The sequence below is a fragment of the Cervus elaphus genome, chromosome 17 (assembly GCF_910594005.1).
Source record: "Cervus elaphus chromosome 17, mCerEla1.1, whole genome shotgun sequence".
Classification (NCBI taxonomy): Eukaryota; Metazoa; Chordata; class Mammalia; order Artiodactyla; family Cervidae; genus Cervus; species Cervus elaphus.
The window spans coordinates 58,169,527-58,191,624 of NC_057831.1; the positions used below are offsets into that span (position 1 = coordinate 58,169,527).

General features: G+C 43.1%; 1 protein-coding gene across 1 annotated transcript in view; it reads left to right on the forward strand.

Moving 5' to 3' along the window:
• The window catches only part of CHRNA9 (cholinergic receptor nicotinic alpha 9 subunit), a 75,200-nt gene that overhangs the window by 19,899 nt on the left and 33,203 nt on the right, over positions 1–22,098 (forward strand). The window contains exon 3 of the mRNA XM_043871353.1: positions 17,346–17,490. Within this exon, the coding sequence (XP_043727288.1) occupies positions 17,346–17,490 (145 nt within the window). The remainder of the gene's footprint in view (positions 1–17,345; positions 17,491–22,098) is intronic.

The window sequence follows — 22,098 nt, forward strand, 5'->3', positions numbered from 1 at the left end:
TTTCTCCATCTAAATGAGCATTCTCCACTTTCCTGTTAGTTGGTATTTCCCCAGGCACACCAAGAGGACTTTAGGGGTTTGGGATACGTGGACGCAGCATAAAAGAGCATTGAGTCACAGGCTGAGAAATTTAGTCCCTTTTTATTTTATTTTTTTCAATCTTCCTGATTTTGTCAGGAAAAAAACTTTCACTTGAAGCTTGAGTTTCTTTAACATCTAACACTTGTTAATCTCCCTTTAAAAACACACATATACAAAATGAGTACAGACCTCAGATTTAGAGTCTTTAATTAGATGTATTATAGTATCTACTATAATATTGTCTAGATAAAATTTGATAATATTTTTTCTGTGATTATTTTTAGTATCTTTAATTTTTTAGGGTTGTCTTTAATTTATGGCAATGGATAGCAATTTACCATTTATTTTAGGGATATTATGTTTCTTTTAAAAATAAGTGTATTCAAGTTTTAAAAATCATTTAAAGAAAAATGATAAGTAAATAATTGTACAGGTGCTATTCATAAATAGTGTAAGTCATGAGGATAGTTTGTGGTGGTGTTTCGATGTGCTAGAAATTGGGGAGTACACAAGTATCTGACTGTGACCAATTGATTTGCAAAATCATGAGAATGGCAGTTCATTACTCACTTTAGGTTTTGTGAAGACAGTGCATGAAATGAATGGTCCTGGAACATACTCAAGAAAGTTAGCCATTATTATTATTATTATTATTATTGTCAGGAAACTATGCTTGTGTAAGCAGTGCCTGGCACATAGTACACAGAAAAGTGTAACTGCTCCTGTCATTGCTGTTTTTATCATTAGCATCGTGTGTTAGTTTGTGTCTGCTTTGAAGCAGGCATCCACATGGGATTAGGTGTGTAAGAGATTTATAGGGGGAAGGCCTGTGCAGGATGAAGGAGACAGGAGCATGAGGAAGTGGGGACAGACGTTCTGTGAGAAGTATGTGGCATGGGCCGAAGGAGTCTCAGACTTCAGCGCAGTTGCAAGAAAGGTTTGGCCATGTGGATGATGAGCTCTGGAGTCAAAGTTGACTCCTGGAGAAGTCTGCCTTCTGTGCTCAGTCACTGGTTGGGAGCATCTCACAGGACTTATATGCAGAGTACATCATGTGAAATACCACGCTGGATTAATCATAAGCTGGAATCAAGATTGCTGGGAGAACTATCAACAACCTCAGATATGCATATGATATCATCATAATGGCAAGAAGTAAAGAGGAACTAAAGAGTCTCTTGAAGAGGGTGAAAGAGAAGCATGAAAAAGCTTGAGACACAACATTAAGAATACTAAGATCATGGCATCCAGTCCCATGACTTCATGGCAAATACAAGGGGGAAAAGTGGAAGCAGTGACAGATTTTATTCTTTTGGGCTCCAAAAATCACTACGGACAGTGACTGCAGCCATGAGATTAAGCCTTGTGCCTTGGAGGGAAAACTAGGACAAACCTAGACAGCATATTAAAAAGTAGAGATATCATTTTGCTGACAAAGGGCCGTATGGTCAAAGCTATGGCTTTTCCAGTAATTGTGTACGGATATGAGAATTGGACATAAAGAAGGCTGAGCACCGAAGAATTGGTGCTTTCAAGTTGTGGTGCTGGAGACTCCCTTGGACAGCAAGGAGATCAAACCAGTCAACCCTAAAGGAAATCAACCCTGAATATTTATTGGAAGGACTGCTGCTCAAGGTGAAGCTCTGATACTTTGGCCACCTTATGCAAAGAGCTGACTCATTGGAAAAGACTCTGATGCTGGGAAGGATTGAAGGTTAAAGGAGAAGGGGGTGGCAGAGGATGAGATGGTTAGATAGCACTGCTGACTCAATAGACATGAATTTGAGCAAACTCTGGGAGGTTAGTGGAAGACAGAGGAACTTGGTGTGCTACAGTCCATGGGGTCACAAAGAGTCAGACATGACTTAGTGACCGAACAACAATGACAACAATTCATGGAAGTATGGTCTTCATGTGATCATAGCAGCATCTGGGTCAGTTATGTTCCCTGCCCCTCCCTCCCCCTGCCCCAGCAGGAGACCTGAGCAGCACTTTTTGTGACTGTCATGCAGATCGTCTTCATCTTACTCATAAAAAGGGGGCCTGAGCATTTTCTCTAATTCATTTATCTGGCTAACTAACACCTGGTCATTGCAACCAACAGAGAGATTAAAATTATTTTACACCTAAAATTAAAATATGAAGTGAACTGAAGTCATTCAGTCGTGTCTGACTCTTTGCAACCCCATGGACTGTAGCCTACCAGGCTCCTCCGTCCATGGCATTTTCCAGGCAAGAGTACTAGAGTAAGTTGCCATTTCCTTCTCCAGGGAATCTTGCTGACCCAGGGATTGAACCTGGGTCTCCCGCATTGTAGGCAGACACTTTCCCCTCTGAGCTACAAAGGAAGTCCAAAAATTGAAATATAATATTTGACTAATGATTTTCTTGTCTCAACGCTCAGCTAACAAACCAAACACACTATTTACTTTAAAGCATTTATCATGATCACAACTCTTTATTAACCTTTCATCTTACAGCTCTAATTTTGGATTTCAAAAGTTTTGCATTTCAGGCAGAGAGTGAAGCACAGTTGACACTTTCATGCAAATTGCATCTAATAAAGGGTCTCAAATGTCAGTCCACATGTATTTGGCTCATACAGTGTTTAAAAAAATTTTTTGAGTCCACATTTTAAAAGCAGGAGATAACATTTTTTTAAATGTCGATATCAGGCTTCTCTTGAAAACCACAGATCTGGAACACTGAGCTGGCATGTGTGCATGACAGTGTTATCTAGAGAGAGAGCAGCTGCCGCTAAAGTGGGGCTCTCTTGTTTGCTATTAAAAAGCAGAGATGTTAGTTTGCCAACAAAGGTCCATCTAGTCAAGGCTATGGTTCTTCCAGTAGTCATGTATGGATGTGAGAGTTGGACTATAAAGAAAGCTTAGCACCGAAGAATTGATGCTTTTGAACTGTGGTGTTGGAGAATACTCTTGAGAGTCCCTTGGACTGCAAGGAGATTCAACCAGTCCATCCTAAAGGAGATCAGTCCTGAATATTCATTGGAAGGACTGATGTTGAAGCTGAAGCTCCAATACTTTGGCCACCTGCTGCGAAGAACTGACTCATTGGAAAAGACCCTGATGCTGGGAAAGATTGAAGGCGGGAGGAGAAGGGGACGACAGAGGATGGGATGGCTGGATGGCATCACCGACTTGATGGACATGAGTTTGAGTAAACTCTGGGAGTTGGTGATGGACAGGGAGGCCTGGCGTGCTGCAGTCCATGGAGTCATAAAGAGTTGGACACGACTGAGCGACTGAACTGAACTTGTTTGCTTCAAGACCTACGACTCACATAAAATATGCATATGCCCTTATACCCAGCAGGCTTCACGATTTACAGTCATATCTGATCCTTTTGTGCAGGGAGTGCTAACTTTGCAGTATTACAGTCTCCCCTTCTTCTATAGAGAAGTTATAGCTGCAGGCATGACTGCCCATCTAGGACTACACTTCCCTGCATCCCTTGCGGCTAGGTATGGTCATGTGACTAAGTTCTGGCCAGTAGTATGAAAATGGAATTGACATTTGAAACTCCAGACTGCTTTTTAAAGAAAAGTCTCTTCTTTTTCTCACCAGCTGCAAAGTGAATGTGATGGTGGGAGCTGGAGCAACCATCTGATATCACAAGATGGAAGCTATGTGTATTGAGAATTAACAGCAAATGGGAAGAAACTGGGTCTCCAACATCAAGGAGTCACATACCAGCTCCAGAAAACTTATGCTCAGACTGTTATATCAGAAAAATTAACTTCCATTTTGTATCCCTTTTTCACAGCAGCCTCAACTTTATCTTAATTAACACAACTGAGTTTGCAGTTGAGTCTGTGGCATGTGGCTTAATTGGAACTGAGGTCTAAAAGAAAAGAAAATGTATGATTTGGCAGATTGTTTTTCCTTATAAATGAGACCTATGTGGCCAGCATCAGGTTGCACTGAAGGCTGAGATGAGGCAAAGTATTGCTTTATGGTTAAATCAATATTGGAAAGCCCTGGCCACGTCTCACAGGCTCTGTTTGCAGGTGGTGCCACTTTCTGGCTGTGAATGATTTGTCCACATGGCTCCTCAGGGGCTTTTGTATCCACAGCTACACATCTCAGGTCCACAGGCTACATTCTCATCTCTTCTTCATCTCTACCTTGTCTTTGAAGACCACACTTGAGCAAGCAGCCCGCCCACCTTTTCTCGGCACAGCTCTTGAGTGGAAGAGAGTAGAAATTTCTTGGCTGGTACGATTCTCACTCTCAGGGGTCCAAGAGAGGCTTCCTAGTGTTAAACCCAAAACCACTGAGGATTCTCACCGTTTCAATTTGAGCAGACCCTGCTGTATTATGTGAGGGTAAAGGACTAGTTATAAAAATGATCTATGATACACACACACACACAAAAGAACTTACTGCCTCCCCAGAGGAAGGAGTCAAAAATGGCATGTGTTCTTTAGAATAATGAATGAAAGTATTGAGTGGACTTTGGATAATAATAATGCTGAACAACTTAATTTGTTGTTAATCAATCAGTTGTGTCTGACTCTTTGTGACCCCCAAGGACTGTAGCCCACCAGGCTCCTCTATCCATGGAATTCTCCAGGCAAGAATACTGGAGTGCGTAGTCATTCCCTTCTCCTGGGGATCTTCGTGACCCAGGGATTGAACCTGGGTGTCCTGCATTGCAAGCAGATCATTAATTGTCTGAGCTACTTAGATTGCCCATGAGTCTCCAGACTGGGACTAGTTTGGGCAACAAAGAGGGGAAGAAAAAACTTATTAATGAGCACCAATATGCTAGGAATGTTACATACATTTTCTCATTTAATTCTCAAAAATCCTATGGGGTGGTATAACTATTTTGTTTCTTCAAAGCAGAGATACTAAGAAAAGGTAACTGGTCAAAGATCATATAGCTGGGACATAAAACAATCAGAATTTTGACATTTTTTGACCTATGTTCATTCCATATCATGTAGCCTCATGGATGCTCTGAGTCTGGCCTGATCAGGAGGAAGAGGCAAGCGTGATCACAGACAAAACTGATGGGGATGGAAGTATCTGGGTGAGGAGGGTAGCCTGGAATGGAGGCAGGCAAACAAGAAAAGAAAGCGGGAGAGAGACCAGTTGGAGAGACTGTATACCTGCATCAGACCCTCCTAAAGTCCCCACAGTACAGAAGACCAAGATGAGTGCAACTGTCTGCTCCCCAAAGGAGAAGGGGTTCTGAAGAGGAAGCGGGCAGAGACACATGGCAATGGATTACCTGGAAGCAAGAGGAGAACAACCTGAAAAAGAACATTTTCTATGCTTCTTATATTGAAGGATCTTGCTGAATAAATGGTTGGTACGTAGAGAAGGAATTACAACGTAATAGTTAGCCAGCCAATTTCTGCTTATTTAATTAAGTATGCTTTTCCCATTCCTGGCAAATTCTTTTGATTGACATACGTATCCCCCTTCTTTTATATAGATGCTTCTATGTCCATCCACACTGTTCCTCAAGACCAACAGGGAAAATAATTCCCAAAGCAATGTTCTGGGACAAGTAAAGCTATCAAACATCAAACAAAATTGCATCATTTTTTTCCCCCTTCTTTAATCATCTCTTACCTTCTGCCTCTTCAGGGAAACAGTTCATCTTTATTTCCATTTTGTGACAAAGCATTTTCTAACCAAATCAGCAAAACTCCATTCAAAGTCGACAACCAGTTTTTTAGACATAAAACACACACCAGTTCTGTCTAGCACAAAGTAACTCTAGCAGATCTAATATACTTCTTTATCTCTCAGCCAGTGATGGGTATCTGATAGTTCCAAGCTCCATTAACATTAAGTCAATTAGTTAGATGGATAAAATCCTCAGAAGTGGAGACATAGCCTGTAAGATGTAGCTATTTACATTTCACAGATGGTGGGGAGACAAGCTGGGGTCCCCGATGTCTATATTCAGGCTCTAAGGAGAATGATGTCCTCCAACCTGGGTCAACCAAGCTCTTTCTACAGAATGAGTCTCAGGTGACTGAATACCATTCTCCAGACAGGAGCAGGGAAGGATATAAAACTGAAACATTAAGATGAAAAATGCATTTAACACACCTAACCTGAAAAACCAACTTCCCCCATGACTCAGCAGAGAAAGAATCTGGCAGCAATATAGGGAGACACGGGAGACACAGGTTCGATCCCTGGATCAGGGAGATCCCTTGGAGGGGGAAATTTGACAACCTGCTCCAGTATTCTTGCCTGAAAAATCTCATGACAGAGGAGCCTGGTGAGCTACCGTCCAGAGGGTTGCAAAAGAGTTGGACCTGACTGAGCACACACATGCACACGCAAATTACCAAACATCTTATCTTAGCCTAGCCTACCCTAAACGTGTTCAGAACACTTATATAAGCCTGCAGTTGGGGAAAAACTCATGTCACACAAAGCCTATTTTATAATAAAGTATTGAATATCTCATGTAATTGACTGAATACTGTACTGAAGGTGAAAAATGGAATGGTTGCCTGGTTACAGAATGGTTGTTAAGTGTGTCAGTTGTTTACCCTAGAAATTGAGGGGCTGGTAGGAGCTGAGGCTCACTGCCCAAGCCCAGCATCATGAGGGAGGATTGAACCACATATTCAGTTCAGTTCAGTGGCTCAGTCCTGTCTGATTCCTTGTGACCCCATGGACTGCAGCACACCAGGCTTCCCTGTCCATCACCAACTCCCGGAGCCTACTCAAACTCATGACCGTCACGTTGGTGATGCCGCATATTGCTAGCCCGGAAAATATAAAAATTTAAAATTACAGTTTCTATTGGATGTATATCACTTTGCAACATTATTAAGTTGCAAAATCATAACTTGAACCATTGTAAGTCCAGGACTGTCTGTAGTTAGGAACTGGAAAGTACACTGCCTCACCAAGCTCTTTGACTTCAGTCTCTCGCCTGCCTTCAACTGATAAAAGCAGAAATGCAGCTTTCAGTGCCATGGACAATAGTTCTCCATCACTGTGACCCTGGCCTAGTGGGGAGGAAATGAAACTAATTTGGGCAAAGACGTGTCCTGTCTGTCCTGTCCATTCTTCCTGTGGGGGCCCTGGTGTAAAAGCAAAGGGTTTTGCATGTTGAGCTAGAATATTAGGAAAGAGGAAACAGTGTCTAAAGCGGGACTTTGGGGTCAGGGATCGTTCAAAATATAACAATTTCCTATTGCTTTTTCACCTTACCTTTTCTTTCATTTTTCAAGTGAAGTTTCAAGTAGAAAAGGCAATCTTTGCCAAGTGCCACAATTTATGCTGATTGGGTTCTGAACAGTAAGGCCCTCTTTACTCTGGCAGTAATTTAAAATAATAATAATGGAAGAGCCCTGAGTTATAGGTGCCTCGTTCAATGCTATGATTACCCTCTGAGATAGGGATTGTTCTCTGCTCCTGTGGGGAAATCGCAGCTCAGAGAGCATATGTGACTTGCCCTCAGTCACTCAGATGGTAAGTGGCAGAGTCTGGGATTTTCTCTTTCTACCACACTGATCACCGTGACTCTCACGTAGTAGTAGCCGCTTCAGATACACGTGAAGGGTTCTATTCCCGGCAGCCCCCTGGGTTCCATGTGATAAGGATAAGGAGCTGTTACTCTGCTTCCCACAGGTGTGTGGTGAGGCTCCCCAGAAACTTTAGTTCTTCCTGTCCCCATGCATCCAGAACAGAGGGCAGTTGGATTTCATAATGATCACTTTAGAAGTGATAAAAATTCCCAAAGAGAATTTTATTACTGACATGGAGTTGGCAGCCTTTTTTCATAAGCAATGCATTGGTGGCATGTTCTGCTTTGGTGAGGAGGAGACGTTCTTAGAAACAGAAGACAAAGATGACAAGGGAGGAAGTGGGGAGAGCCAGAGGGAGAGTGTTCACGGAGGATCACGAGTATTGGCTCTTCTTCCTCCTCCTGTTTAGCATTAGGGGTCTCTGCCTTCCTTCACCTGGGAGAGAGGAAGCACCACTGACTTTTAAGTCAAATAGACTGTAGCTCTGTGAAAAAATAGACAACGGGCCTCAAATGGAGTCACTTGTGCCAAGCCCATGTCACCAAATCAAAACTTAAAACTAACCTGATTGCAGTTTTTATATCTGCCAGGAATGTCATCTTAATTCCTGTTTGAAATTTTCTGGTGAGCACCAATGAAGGAATCTACCACGTAGATCCTTTCTCATCCTCCAGAGGAAGATAAGGTAATTGCTCTTTTCTTATCCCTTCCCTGTCTTGCCTGCAAAAGTCTTCCATTCGGTACAGCTCCTTGGAGATCCTTTTTATACGCTAGATGTGGTGCTGTCTGATTCATGAATTGCTGGGTAAAGACATTTTGAAATTCAAATTTACTCAGTTGAAGTTTGTTTCTTAACGGTTCAAACCTCAGCTCTGGTGAAAACTCTTGTGAAAGCTATTTAACCTCAGTTTTCTCATCTATAAAATGGACTAATATTAATATCTTCTTTGTTGGGTCATTGGGGGAACTGAATGAAATAATGCAATGTTTCTCCAAGGAAAATATTTATATGGTTTTCTGATGATACATTTTTTTATGTAATAATTAAGCCACATATAGATAACTAGCATGCTAAACCTGTCATTTCATAGGTCATATTACTTAGGGCAAGGCTAAATTAAAAAAACAAAAAAACAATCCAATTTGAAGTATTTCTATTAAAAATAAAACAATCCAATTTATTTTTCTTATTTTTGTTTTAACAATCCAATTTAAAGTTTCTTTTGATACAATGTTGAATGTGTGATACAGACATCGCAAAAAGTATGTAGGGAGGGAACTCTGAGCCAGTATGAAAGCTGCTGGTCCAGCCTCCTCCCTTCCGGAAGCGACTCCTTTCCCACTAGTGTTGGTTAAGGAAGGCATCTTTGGACAAAGAAAAGCTGGAAGACTCAGGCAGGACAGGGAGGCTGAGTTACACTGGAGTCCTGGAGTTAGCTGCCCCGTGGAGGCCCTGGAATGTCGCCTCCTGCTGCTGCCCTCCCTGGTAAGGGCTGGCCCCAGAGTCCTGAATACAGGTCAGAGTTGACACCCAGCACCCCTGCACCTCCCTTTCTGCCCCCTTTCTCACCTCTCCTCCCCCTGCCTTCGAAACTCACCCACCCCCATCAGTCCCAGCCAGCTATCCTACGCTTCCCGAAGGCTCACTTCCTCCTCCAGCCTACTCACAACAACTGCCCTTCCCGAGATTCCTTATAAATCATCAGAGGGCATTCTGATTCTCAGGGGCACACCACCAATGGTGGCTTACCTTTCCCAGGGGACATGTGTTTTAAAAGAGGGGAACTGGTTTAGACCAAATAAGGCAAATTGGCAGGAAGTACAGTGGCTGTATCACTATGATGGGGATCTTTCTTTGGCTGTCACCTTTCTTTATGAAACATACCTTCTCTTTAAGTAGGCATCTAGATCCAAGAAGTAAAATGTTTTTATTTCTTTCCAGGAAATTCTGCAACAAACTTTCAAAATAGTTTTAACTGCTGGTGTTAGAATTACAATAGTTTGCTTGAGATTAAAAACCCCAAATAGCAATGGCTTAAAAAAGATTTTTGATGGCATCATTGACTCTATGGACATGAGTTTGAGCAAGCTCCAGGAGACAGTGAAGGACAGGGAAGCCTGGCGTGCTGCAGTCCATGGGGTCCCAGGACTGAGATAGGTTCCTTCTATCTTGTTTCTTCAATGTTTAGCTTCCATCTTGTGGCTCACGATGGCTGCTCCAGCTCCAGACCTTGGGTCAGCATTCCAGTTTCAGGAAGTCAGGTCCCAAGAAGGGGTACCCTCTAGTCCTTTAAAGCACTCTCTACCTTCCTATACGTCTTCTGGCCAGGACTTGGAAGTGAATTCATTGTAAAGCATAGTAGGAAATGTGACCTTTTTTTCCCCCTGAGCAGCCTATGCCCTGCTAACATTTGATATTTTATTACAGAAGAATGGGAGAATGGGTTTTGGAGGCAGTTACTTCTCTTACATTTTTCTGCCATTGTGAAAATGCTACCAGTGCTGGGGACAATGCTCTAGATCACAGCCAGGAAGCTCAGGGTCTAGTTCCAGCTTTGCTGCTAGCCAGTGCCACTGCCTCGAGAGAGAAGTGTATTATTCCAGGACGGCAGTGTTTCTAAAATAAGGTTACATAATTTGATCTCCAGGGTCCCTGCCTGCTCTAACATTATGACTTTATGTAACTGTCTTGGTATCTGTAAGATCGAGCAGTTAAATAGAAAATAAACATGCTTTTTCCTTTTCTCTGTGGCCATTAAATGCCGCAGGTAATTAAGCATAGATTGCCAGTCCCTGGCCCCCAGCTATCCTTTTAGCCTTGCCAGCCTTCCACAGGACTCCTTCCTGCAGGAACTGGCTAGAGATGGGGTTGGTGGCCAGGAGACCCACTTTATTTTCCCGTTGAGATTTGGAAACAAGAGGGCTAAAGTGACCGAGAAGGAACCTCATGGTTGTAGTTTCTGTTTATATCCGGTAGTGGCGGCTGCGATCGCCCATCTCAAACCGCTGGGACAGGAAGTATTTGCAGCCGATTGATAAAGAGGGTACATGCTGTGAGCATGCTAATCTCGAGGAAATGGGGATCCCAAGGCACCTGGATTAGCCACAGACCAGAAAGGGGCCCTTTTAAGGCTCCTTTCAGTTGCTAAGGCACACTGTGTTTGAAAAAAACACCTCCTCCCCCGCCTAGAGGGAGAAAAACATGAGCTGTCATTGCTCAACTTACAAATAACCAACCAACACTGGCATCTGTGCCTTAATATGTGGCTAATCTGCAAACAAAAACATCACCGTGTCTGCTTCTGGGGGACAGAAAGTGGACCGGTTCACACGGTAGTCATCAGGGCTACGAGATAGCTGCTTTTCTAGCTCTGTGAGACACAGCGGATGAGCCAAGGATGGTAACAGCAAGAGAACAAGGCTGGACATCCAACCAGAAAACACATCTCCGGTCTGCAGGCCTGCCAGGCCCTCAGTCCCAGCAAGGCTTGCTCCTGACTGGAGAGACACTCCTCAGAGACCGGCGGATCTCACGAGGAGGATGGGCACTCCCCTGAGTGGTATCTGGAATAATATTTCCCTTTTGACTACAATAACTCCTCAGACTCAGGAAGGCAACTTTGCATTTTTGGTTGGAAGGACTCTAAGTGGGGCCAGAAACACTCTTCTTCCATTTGGATCTACATAGCTTGGTGGTGGTGTGGGGGTGGGGAGGCTCTCTTATTGCAATGACAGCCCTTTAAGCCAACCATTGAAATAAGCTGAACCCATAAAAATTGTAATAGAGGATGTTAAACTAATATTTTTAAATATAATGAAGCATAGTCAATCAGACTGCTCTTATTGAAAGAGTGAAAAGGATCACTTTGCCAACAAAGGTCTGTACAGTCAAAACTATGGTTTTTCCAGTAGTCTTGTACAGATGTGAGAGTTGGACCATAAAGAAGGCTGGGCTCCAAAGAATTGATGCTTTCGAACTGTGGTGTTGGAGAAGACTCATGAGAGTCCCTTGGACAGCAAGGAGATCAAACCAGTCAATCCTAAAGGAAATCAACCCTGAATATTCATTGGAAGGACTGTTGCTGAAGCTGAAGCTGAAGCTCTGATACTTTGGCCACCTGATTTGAAGAACTGACTCATTGGAAAAAGACCCTAATGCTGGGAAGGATTGAAGGCAAAAGGAGAAGGGCATGACAGAGGATGAAATGATTAGACAGCGTCACCAACTCAATTGGCATGAATTTGAGCAAACTCTGGGAGATAGTGGAGGACAGAGGAGCCTTGGGTGCTATAGTCCAGAGGAGCCTGGGGTTGCAGAGTTGGACATGACTAAATAACTGAAAAACAATATGTAATTTTATCATTATAGAAATAAATAAGTTTAACTCACCCCCATTAGAAGTCCATGTTACTGTATGTTCTATCATGTAAATAATAATGTATTAATAAAGTATGCATGTACATAGCTATAAATAAACATTCATCAATGACAGGGGTATATGTTCAAAATTTTAATCAACAGGGGTATAAATCAGAAAAGTTTGGAGATGAGGCTGCATAAAACTTACAAGCTTCTGCACAGTGAAGGAAATCATTAACAAAATTAAAATTATAGATAGGAAAAGATATTTGCAAACCACATATCTGATAATGGGTTAACATCCAAAATATACAAAAAACTCATACAACTCAACAGCAAAGAAATAAATAATCCAATTTAAAAATGGACAAAAGACCTGAATAGACATTTTTCTAAAGAAGACTTACAAATGGCCAGCAGCTACATGAAAATGTGCTCAGCATCACTTATCATCAGGGAAATGCAAATCAAAAGCCAGAGCGCGATATCACTACACACCTGTCAGAATGTTATTTCAAAAAGACAATAGATAAATACTGGAGTGGATATGGAGAAAAGGGAACCCTTTTGCCCTGTTGGTAAGAATATAAACTGGTGCAGTCACAATGGAAAACAGCATGGAGGTGCCTCAAGAAATTCAAAATAGAACTACGTATGATTCAGCAATCCTACTTCTGGGTATATATCCAAAGGAAATGACATCATAACCTCAAAAAGATAGCTGAATCCCATGTTCATTGCAGTATTATTAGCAATAGCCAAATTACGGAGACAACCTAAGTGTCCATTGATGGATGAGTGGATAAAGAAAATGTGACATATATGTATATATATCATGGGTGTGTGCGCAGTCATAGCTGACCCTTTCCAACCCCATGGACTGCAGGTCCCAGGTTCTTCTGTCCATGGAATCTTCCAGGCAAGAATGCTGGAGTGGACTGCCATTTCCTCCTTCAGGGCATCTTCCTGACCCAGGGATTGAACCTGCATCTCCTGTGTCTCCTGCGTTGGCAGGCAGGTGGATTCTTTACCACTGAGCCCCCTGGGAAGTCGTGTGTGTGTGTGTGTGCGTGTGTGTGTATTATTATATTATTCAACCTTTGAAAAGAAGGAAATCTTGCTATTTCAGATTCATGTGGATGAATCTAGATGGTATTATGCTAAGTGAAATAAGCCAGACAAAGACACATCGCACATGGTATCACTTATATAGGGAATCAAATAAGTAAAGTTGGGTTCAGAAACAGAGGATAGAATTGCGTTGGCGTAGCGGAGATAGGGAAGGGGTTAGTAAAAGCATCAACTTCAGGTTTAAAACACAAAGAAAACAGAAGAGGAAAAGCCTGGAGACGTCCACAGACCATAAGACTAATCCCAGGGGTAAAGCTGGTGCTTTCTGTCACCAATTGTTCCTTCTCCCAGTGAAACTGTGGTGTGAGGGGAGCGGTGTAGATTCAGACCCCTTGCTGGGAGCCCAGCTCACTCAAGATGCAGCGAGTGCATTAAGAAGTTCTGTCCATGCAAATAAGTGATGGTATGTCACCAAATGGAATCTTATGCAACTTCTACAAAGAACAGATCAACTTAGGTTGATGTAGAAAGATGTCTAAGCTACAGTAAGTAAAACAAGTCATAGAACAATGTATAATGTCAAATAAACTAATATATACATATACTCTATATTCATAGAAAATTTCTGGTAGCAGTGGTTACTCTAGGAAGTGGTACTAGATAGACAAGAGAGGGACATTTACTTTTTTAAGGTCCTGTTTAAATATTACGGGGAATTGCCTGGCTGTCAGGTAGCTAGGACTTGGTGCTTTCATGACTGAGGGCCTGTGTTCAGTCTCTGGTCCAGGGGGCTGGGACCCTACAAGCCACACAACATGGCCCCCCCAAAAATCATAAATAGTTCAATATTTTTAAAAAAGATTTTTAAATGATCAGGACTTTTGAAATCCTTTTTATGATTTTTATCCTGAGGAAATATATAGTAAATGTTTGTACCAACCTGATCACAACAGCATTTATTATTATGCTGTAAGACTGGAAATAACCTAAATGTCTAACATGAAGAGAATGGTTAAGTAAATAATGGAAAACAGACTAAGACTCTTGAGAGTCCCTTGGACTGCAAGGAGATCCAACCAGTCTATCCTAAAGGAAATCAGTCCTGAATATTCATTGAAAGGACTGATGCTGAAGCTGAAACTCCAATACTTTGGCCACCTGATGCAAAGAACTGACTCAATGGAAAAGACCCTGATGCTGGGAAAGATTGAAGGCAGGAGGAGAAGGGGACGACAGAGGATAAGATGGTTGGATGGCATCACCAACTCAATGGACATGGGTTTGAGTAAACTCCAGGAGTTGGTGATGGATAGGGAGGCCTGGCGTGCTGCAGTCCATGGGGTCGCAAACAGTCGGACACGACTGAGCAACTGAACTGAATTGATAATGCAGTCATCTACAAAATCAATTTTCTGAAAATTTTAGCCAGATGGGGAAATGCTGACACTCTACCAATGAAAAAAGCAAGCTCCATGTAAATTCAACATTAATATCAATGAGGTAAAAAATACATAGGGAGAAAAATAGCCTAGAAAAAAACATTCCCAAATGACAATAGTGATTGCCTCTAATAGTAAGATTATGGGGGATTTTTTTCTTTCTGGATTTTTGTATTTTCACATTCTTTTCAATTTTTTATGCAATGAGTAGGCATTATTTTGCAATGTGAGAGAAAAGGAAAGTAAAATACTGAGAAAACTATTACATGCATTCCTGGCATGAGTCAGGAGCTGAATTTTTATGTTTAAATTAGTTTCAGAAACACAGGAGTGGTTTCTAGGCAACCTGCTTGGGAAATCATGTTCCTTTCCATTGTTGCTGGAGTGTGCGTGAGTGTCTCAAAGAAAATGCACCTCAAAGATGAACCCTTGCGAAAGCAGATTCCTGTGAGGAAGAAACAAGCTTTGTCATGGAGGCTTGAGTTTCTGTGACCCCAGAGACACACAGGGACCCTGTGGTATTTTTTTTTTTTTTCTGGCCGATGAGTGCTTGATTTTAATGAGGACTGCCATAGGTAGGTAGAGTAGGACAGCTATTCAAGTCTCTGCAAATGGTACGGGAAATTGGGGTCGGGGAGGGGAACAGGGGCCAAAACCAATAACCCAGGAAGATGGCTTTCCTGAGAATCCAGGGCTGTGGATTCAGCTAGTGGTGAGTCTGTGAAGGCAGATTGCCGCTCAAGATGTGACAAGATTGCCTCATCATCACGTGAGCCATTTACTATCATTATAGACAATCCTGCTGAGCCAAAGGGCCTTTAGTCAGGAAGAAACACTGAAAAATGGAATCGGAGCCTAGAAGCCCTTGGCTCAGCCTGATGGGCTGCGGAGGATGGGCTGAGTCAAAAATGATTCTGAGCCTCGAGGGAGCCATGTTCTTTACAAAGAGTTTACAAAGGGTTCTTTACAAAGGGTACAAGGCGCAGACGGTGTTGTTCTCAACCCACGATGTACGCTTGTGGACCTCAACTGCATTTTTCCAGCAAGAAAACAAAACGCGTTCTGCCTGGTAAATGGGGTCAGAGCTCGGCTTCTTGCTCCTCCACCCCCTGGTGGTAGTCTTTTGTAATTACAAAAATTAAGTAAGGAAGTAAACCCCAGGCGGGGGCTTCCTAGGTGGCTCAAGGATACAGCATCTCCCTGACCATGCAGGAGACGCAGGAGACAGAGGTTCCATCCCGGGGTGGGAAAGATCCCCTGGAAAAGGACATGGCAGCCCACTCTAATATTCTTGCCTGGGGAATCCTAGGGTTTCCCTAGAGGAGCCTGGAGGACTACAGTCCATGGGGTCTCAAGGAATCAGACACGACTGAGGACAGAGCAAGCGTTTGGAGTAAATGGTAGCTGATGACTAAGGGTTACCGCCTCTGACCTCGGCTCCCTCTAGACCTCATCAGAGCTCACGGGGGAAGCTTCGGATCAGATCTGTCCTCAGGAGGTACAGATCCAATTCCTAACAGAAGGTGGAACCGGAGGGCAGGAATCCTCCACAGAGTAAAGAGCCCCTTCTGTCTCCAGACTTGTGACCTCATGTCCTGAATTCCCCCAGTCACGGGCCACTGGACCTGGCCGCCTGTCCTTTAAAGTGGCAGATGCCTCGCGGGGAAAGGAAAAGGGGGGACTGATATTTTTCTACCCCTCCTCGTGTGGGCTTCCCGGACGGTGCTAGTGGTGAAGAGTCCACCCGCAGTGCAGGAGACAGGAGAGATGCTCAGTGATAAAGCATCTGCCTGCCGATGCAGGAGCCGCTGGAGATGTGGGTTTGATCCCTGGGTCTGGAAGATCCCGTGGAGGAGGGCATGGCTACCTGCCGCAGCGCTCTTGACAGGAGAATCCCACGGACAGAGGAGTCTGACAGACTTCTGTCCATGCAGTCGCAAAGAATCGGACACGACTGAGCGTGTGAGCACACACCTCATGTGGTAGACGTTAAGGGCAAGACCCTTCTCTTTCCATCTTTGTACTCCAGGACTTAGCACATGTGTTTGTCACAATGTTTGAAGTCCTGAATGATGTATGGAGCCCTGAGATAGATGACATTACCCCTGTTTTTCCAGTGAGGAAACTGAAGTGCAGAGAGGTTAAAAAATGCCCAAGATATGTAGCTAATAAATGGCAGAGTAGGAACTCAAAACTACAAGTTCCAAAGGATCTGCTCTTTTCTTTCCACCATGATGCCCCCTCCTGCCACCTCATGCCCTCTGGCTGGTTCAACCTGTCAGGTGAAAACCCCACTGTCTGTCCTTTGAGTCAATCCAGCCTGGAGCCCAACGTCTTCTTCCTTGTCTGAACTTCTCATTTGGCAGCAAGTCACCCCTTCAAGGCATATTCTTCTTATATCACTTGTTTGACTCTTTTACTATTATTCAATTTTCCTTAGGGGTTTGTCTTTTTCTTATGCAGTCCATAAGCATCTTGAAGGAAGGAGTAATTTATTCATTCTTCACTAAACTGTGCCCAGCATTCAGTAAATATCTGCAGGGAGAATGATTTTAGCGGCAGAGTTCTGGTCAAAACATAACCTCCCAGGGCTTATTGGTACTAGGAAACTAGCAAACAATTTTAATTTTTATCTGAAAACATTCTCATCAAAAACACCTAATTAAATGACTTTTTTACTGCCCCCCCCCACACACACTGAGGGGCTAACTACCTAAGATAAGTTAAATCCAGATCTCTTTTTCTAGAAACTTAGCATCTTGAGCACATGTGTAGCTGGGCTGTTGCAACACTGGATTTGGGTCAAAGGTGGAATCTAAATTCAAATTCGCCTCTTCCATTCTAACTGGAATCTGTTGGTTCCCAGGCCAGATACAGGACTCTGCTCCAACAAGCTGCGACACGGGTGGACCTGGGAATACGTAGCTGGCTTCCCTGCCAGATGCATTTACATCCGGATTTGTTTTGCCTTCCTCTTACGGCTGCCCCCCAGGGAGCCACGCCTGGCACAGGTACGCACATAGTCAGGTTAAGATCCAAAGCGCTCAGCCCCCAACATCCTCCCACAGTGCAGACGGCACCAGTCCTCAGGGGAAGCAGGCCAAGGCTGCCAGGGGCAAGTGTGCTGTGGGAGGCTGTCAGCTGCCATCCTGACAGGCTCTGGCCTCTCCAATCATATAGTTCATGAACATGTATCGGACACTTCTTGTTTGCCAGACACTGGGGATACAGTGGCAAATAGGGCATTTGGGAGGTGCTAGTCTAACACGTATCCGTTTTGTAAACAAACAACTGGATACACGTTAGATTAGAAGTGTGTGTGAGACAGCGATAAGAGAACAGACTCTGTATAATTTCAGTACCTTTAGGTCATGACATTTTTGCACCCTGTTTTATGTCCCTGGATATGTTCTGGTGTCCCTAGCTTATAGTCTATGGGAACTTGATTAGAATTTGTATCCTACTGTGGTGTGAAAATTGTACAAATCTTAATTATGTTGAATTGGTTCATGGTGCTCTTCAGGTCTATCATATCCTTCTATTTTTCTGTATATTCACTACTTTTTGAGAGTTTGATATTGAAACTCCAACTAAGAATCTTAATTTATCTACTTAAAAAATGAATATAATATAGTGGAACTGTTAAAAAAAAAAAAAAGAAAAGAAAGAGAGAGAGAGAGAGAAGTGTGAGAAACCTCAAGAACAAACACACAGGGAATACAGCACAGAATTCTGCCCCAGGAGGCTGGGAAAATCTTCGTTGGTTAGGTGACTCTCAAAATGTCTTGAAGGAGAAGTTGTTCTTGGTTGGGTGAGGCAGGATGAGGGCTCCAGGCCAAGGAACAACATGCACAATAGCATAGAGGGGAGAAGGAATGTAGGCAAAGCACCTCGTTAATAACACTAGGTGGGATGAGCCAAGATGAGAATATGAAGGTCCTCTTCGACTTAAGGTGGGTCTCCATCCTATGGATGATGGGAGAATGTGGAAGGATTTCAGACGGTGAGGAGCTGTAACACAGATTTCAAAATATCTATGTAATGACAATGAGGGTTTCCCTGGTGGCTCAGACGGTAAAGAATCTGCCTCCATGCAGAAGACCTGGCTTCAATCCCTGGGTTGGGAAGATCTCCAGGAGAAGGGAATGGCAACCCACTCCAGTGTTCTTGCCTGGAGAATTCCATGGACGGCGGAACAAGAGGGGGCTACGGTCCTCAGAGTTGCGAAGAGTCAGACAGGACTTAGCATCTACATGTTCACTTTCAGTGACCATGTGAGGGCGGGATGGGAGGAGGCAGAGCCTGAAGCAGGGGGACCAGTGATCACAGGTGTCCAGGCCACACCACCCTGTCTGTGTCAGGAGAGATAAGAGGGGCGGTGTGGCCTTAGCTGATGGGACTGATGAATCCTCGCTAGTGACAGATGGGCTGTGGCGGTTTGTGGGGGGAGACTAGGACATGCCCAGTCTCGGCATGGGGAGATGGGAATGGTGGCCCCATTCACCAAAATCAGGAATGCATGGTGGAGGTCAGGGAAGAAGGTCAGGGTAGTGGGTGAGTTAAATTTTGACCACATCCAACTTGCATGTGGGACCTCCAAGCAGAGCTGCCTAGTAAGTGGTTGGTATTTGGGACTCCGAGCTCCCGGAAGAGGCTGGTTTCTGATGGTAGAGGCTGGATCAGGCTTCCGTTTCTGCAGACATTCAATAAACATTGTTTTGAGAAGCTAATTAATGATTACAGGGCACTGGGAAAATAGAATGATGTTGCAATGTAAATGTGGATGCTCTTACAGTCATGGACTGATGGTTGCCGAAAAGCTCAGGCTAAATAACACTAATTTTTTCCAGCTATAAATAGACCTTCTTCTGCAGTCAGGGTTTTCAATGGCACAGTGAAAATAGATGCAGCAGTGGAAGCTAGGAAGAGGGGCAGAGACATCTTGTTTACAGGGTACAAATGGTAGCAAAGTCCAGCCACAGTGGAAAGGTAGGGGTCTGACTTGGTGCCAGAGTTAGGGTTAGGGTTAGACTCTAAATATTAGAGTCTAATATTCTGGGTTCAAATATTGATTCCTCAACGAATTGGCTAGGTGTCTGTAATAGATTATCAGATGTGTAATAGATGTTTGATAACTACTTTTAGAGATATAGTCACAGTTTTAAGCTCCTTCAAACCTCAGAAAAACCTCACAGTATGTCCTTTATTAAGCTTCCTTTGGAAACTAGTAAACTGAACACAGAGCGTTTAAGTGATTTGTCCAAGGCCACTCAGCTAAAAAGTGGCATTTCCAAGATTTGAACCCAGACAGTCTGGCCCAAGTAGCGCCACCTGGGAAGCCCCAGAATCCTTTTAAAAAGAGGCAGTTAACTACTGTGTTCTGTAACTACTTTCCATGTAAAAAAGTAAAAATAAAGGAAACATCACTTGGCAGAGCTTTTGGTTTATCACTGCATGGATTTGGTAAAGGGCAAATCACGTAATTTACATTAAGGCCTAAATCACAGGTGGACATTTTCACTGTGTTCTCCCATAATTGATCCTTCAAGGAAGCAGTGTTCAACAATTTGTTCCAGATCTTCTTTCCACAAAAAGCTACGGGAGTTCCTATAATTGTGTGACTTTGTATTTGCAGACCATGGCAGGCTCCCTGAGCAGCATTACCATTCAGCAAGAGATCTGTTCAATTCAGGGTAATCTTATTGAGGGCTTTCCAGATGACTCTGTGGTAAAGACTCTGCCTGTCGATGCAGGAGATGCAGGAGACCCAAGTTCGATCCCTGGGCCAGGAAGATCCCCTGGAGAAGGGAATGCCAACCCACTCCAGTGTTCTTGCCTGGGAAACTCCATGGACAGAGGAGCCTGGCAGGCTATAGTCCATGGGGTCACAGAGTCCAGCATGACTGAGTGACTAAATAACAACAACAATTATAATGATCACGGGGCTCATGAGTCAGAGAGACTTTGGTTCCATCCTGACTCTGCCTGGTTGTATTACTTAAAACTCTTTAAGCCTGCTTCCTCGTCTGTTCATGGGATGATATTAATTAACTACATAGGGCCATGAGGGTTACAGACTGTGGTACAGAGTTCATGATCCAGAATAAGAGTCATTAATGGCACTAAGACACAACTAGATATGTGAAAAGGGGAAAACGCATTCTAGGAAAAAGGAACTGCAGAAGTCTTGCTTTGGCAGGGACCTCGGAGTGGCTGAAACACTAAAAGAATCAACAGGCGACTGTCTTGTAAATTTATTAAGCCATTAGCATTCTATTAATTCTTCAACAGTCAGCATTTCTCTCTCTATAGGATGTATATAACTATTAAAGCAAAACTCATGATTTTAAGAAAATAATTTCCCTCAAACATTTGAACGCTGATTGTGAGCCTAAATTAATAAATTCTTTCATCCATTTAATTAAAATCACAACGTGAGCACACTGGATTTTCATAGATGCGTCAGAAATCTTAAAAAACTGACAAGATGCACACTGAAGTTGCAGTGGTTACAGAAATTATCATGTAAAATGTATTTTAAAATTGCTACTATCATGGATTTAAGTTGGTTGTTCCTCATATCCCTTGTTAGCCATATTTTAATTCTTATTTTTATTTTATACCTTCCTAGAATTTCTATTTCTGTATCAATCTATAGCAACAATAATCATACACACCACCCCCACCATGCCAAAAAATTTCAGTCCCGCCAAGTTGCAGATTTTGAATTATCAAATGATTGGTTCTTAGTGAGGAAACCATACCTAGCAATTCAAGCCTGCACAATTAGTCTTTAGGTTGAAACTTTTAAAAACAATCAAGTCTCATTTTTGATGTCACAGAACTTTAACATCCCTTTTAACTTCTAGTAGATTTTGAGTTTTGAAAACCAAAAGAAGCAGGGGTTCTTTAAAATGTTCATAGTCTGGTACACAGTCAGGGAAGCAGAGGATGGGATGAACTGGAAGGCTAGCATTGAAACACATATATCGCCATATGTAAAATAGCTAGTGGGAAGTTTCTGTTTAACACAGGAAGCTCAACCTCCTGTGCTGTGACAACTCAGAGATGGGGTGGGATGGGGTGGGCGAGGGGGTGGGTGGTTCAAGAGAGAGGGGCGTATGTATACTTATGGCTGACTCACATTCCTGTAAGGCAGAAGCCGACATAAAGCAATTATCCTCCAATTAAAAATTAATTTTAAAAAGTCCCTCAATTCAACCATCATAGTATATTGATCTGATCTGTTACTAATTGCCAGCTTGCATGTGCTTTATTAATACCTCATATGATGGTAGTGTCATCTAGAACCTCACTACTCAAAGTGTGGCCCATGGACCAGCAGCATTAGCGTCATGTGGACAAAGAATCTTCACTTCAGACCAGCAGGCTCACAACCTGCATTATAACAAGACATCAATCTACCCTGTAATTTGATTGCACTTTAACACTGAGAAGCACTAATATAAAAAAATTCATCTGCTTGGAGGTGGCGGGTCATCTGCAGTTGGGACTCCTCTTCTGGCCGCGCAATTCATTTGTCCTCCTGGCACCCACTCTTGCTCCCCCTCTTTTCTTGGCCTGAGGTTTCATTTTAACTGCTGAGATTTTCTGCGACA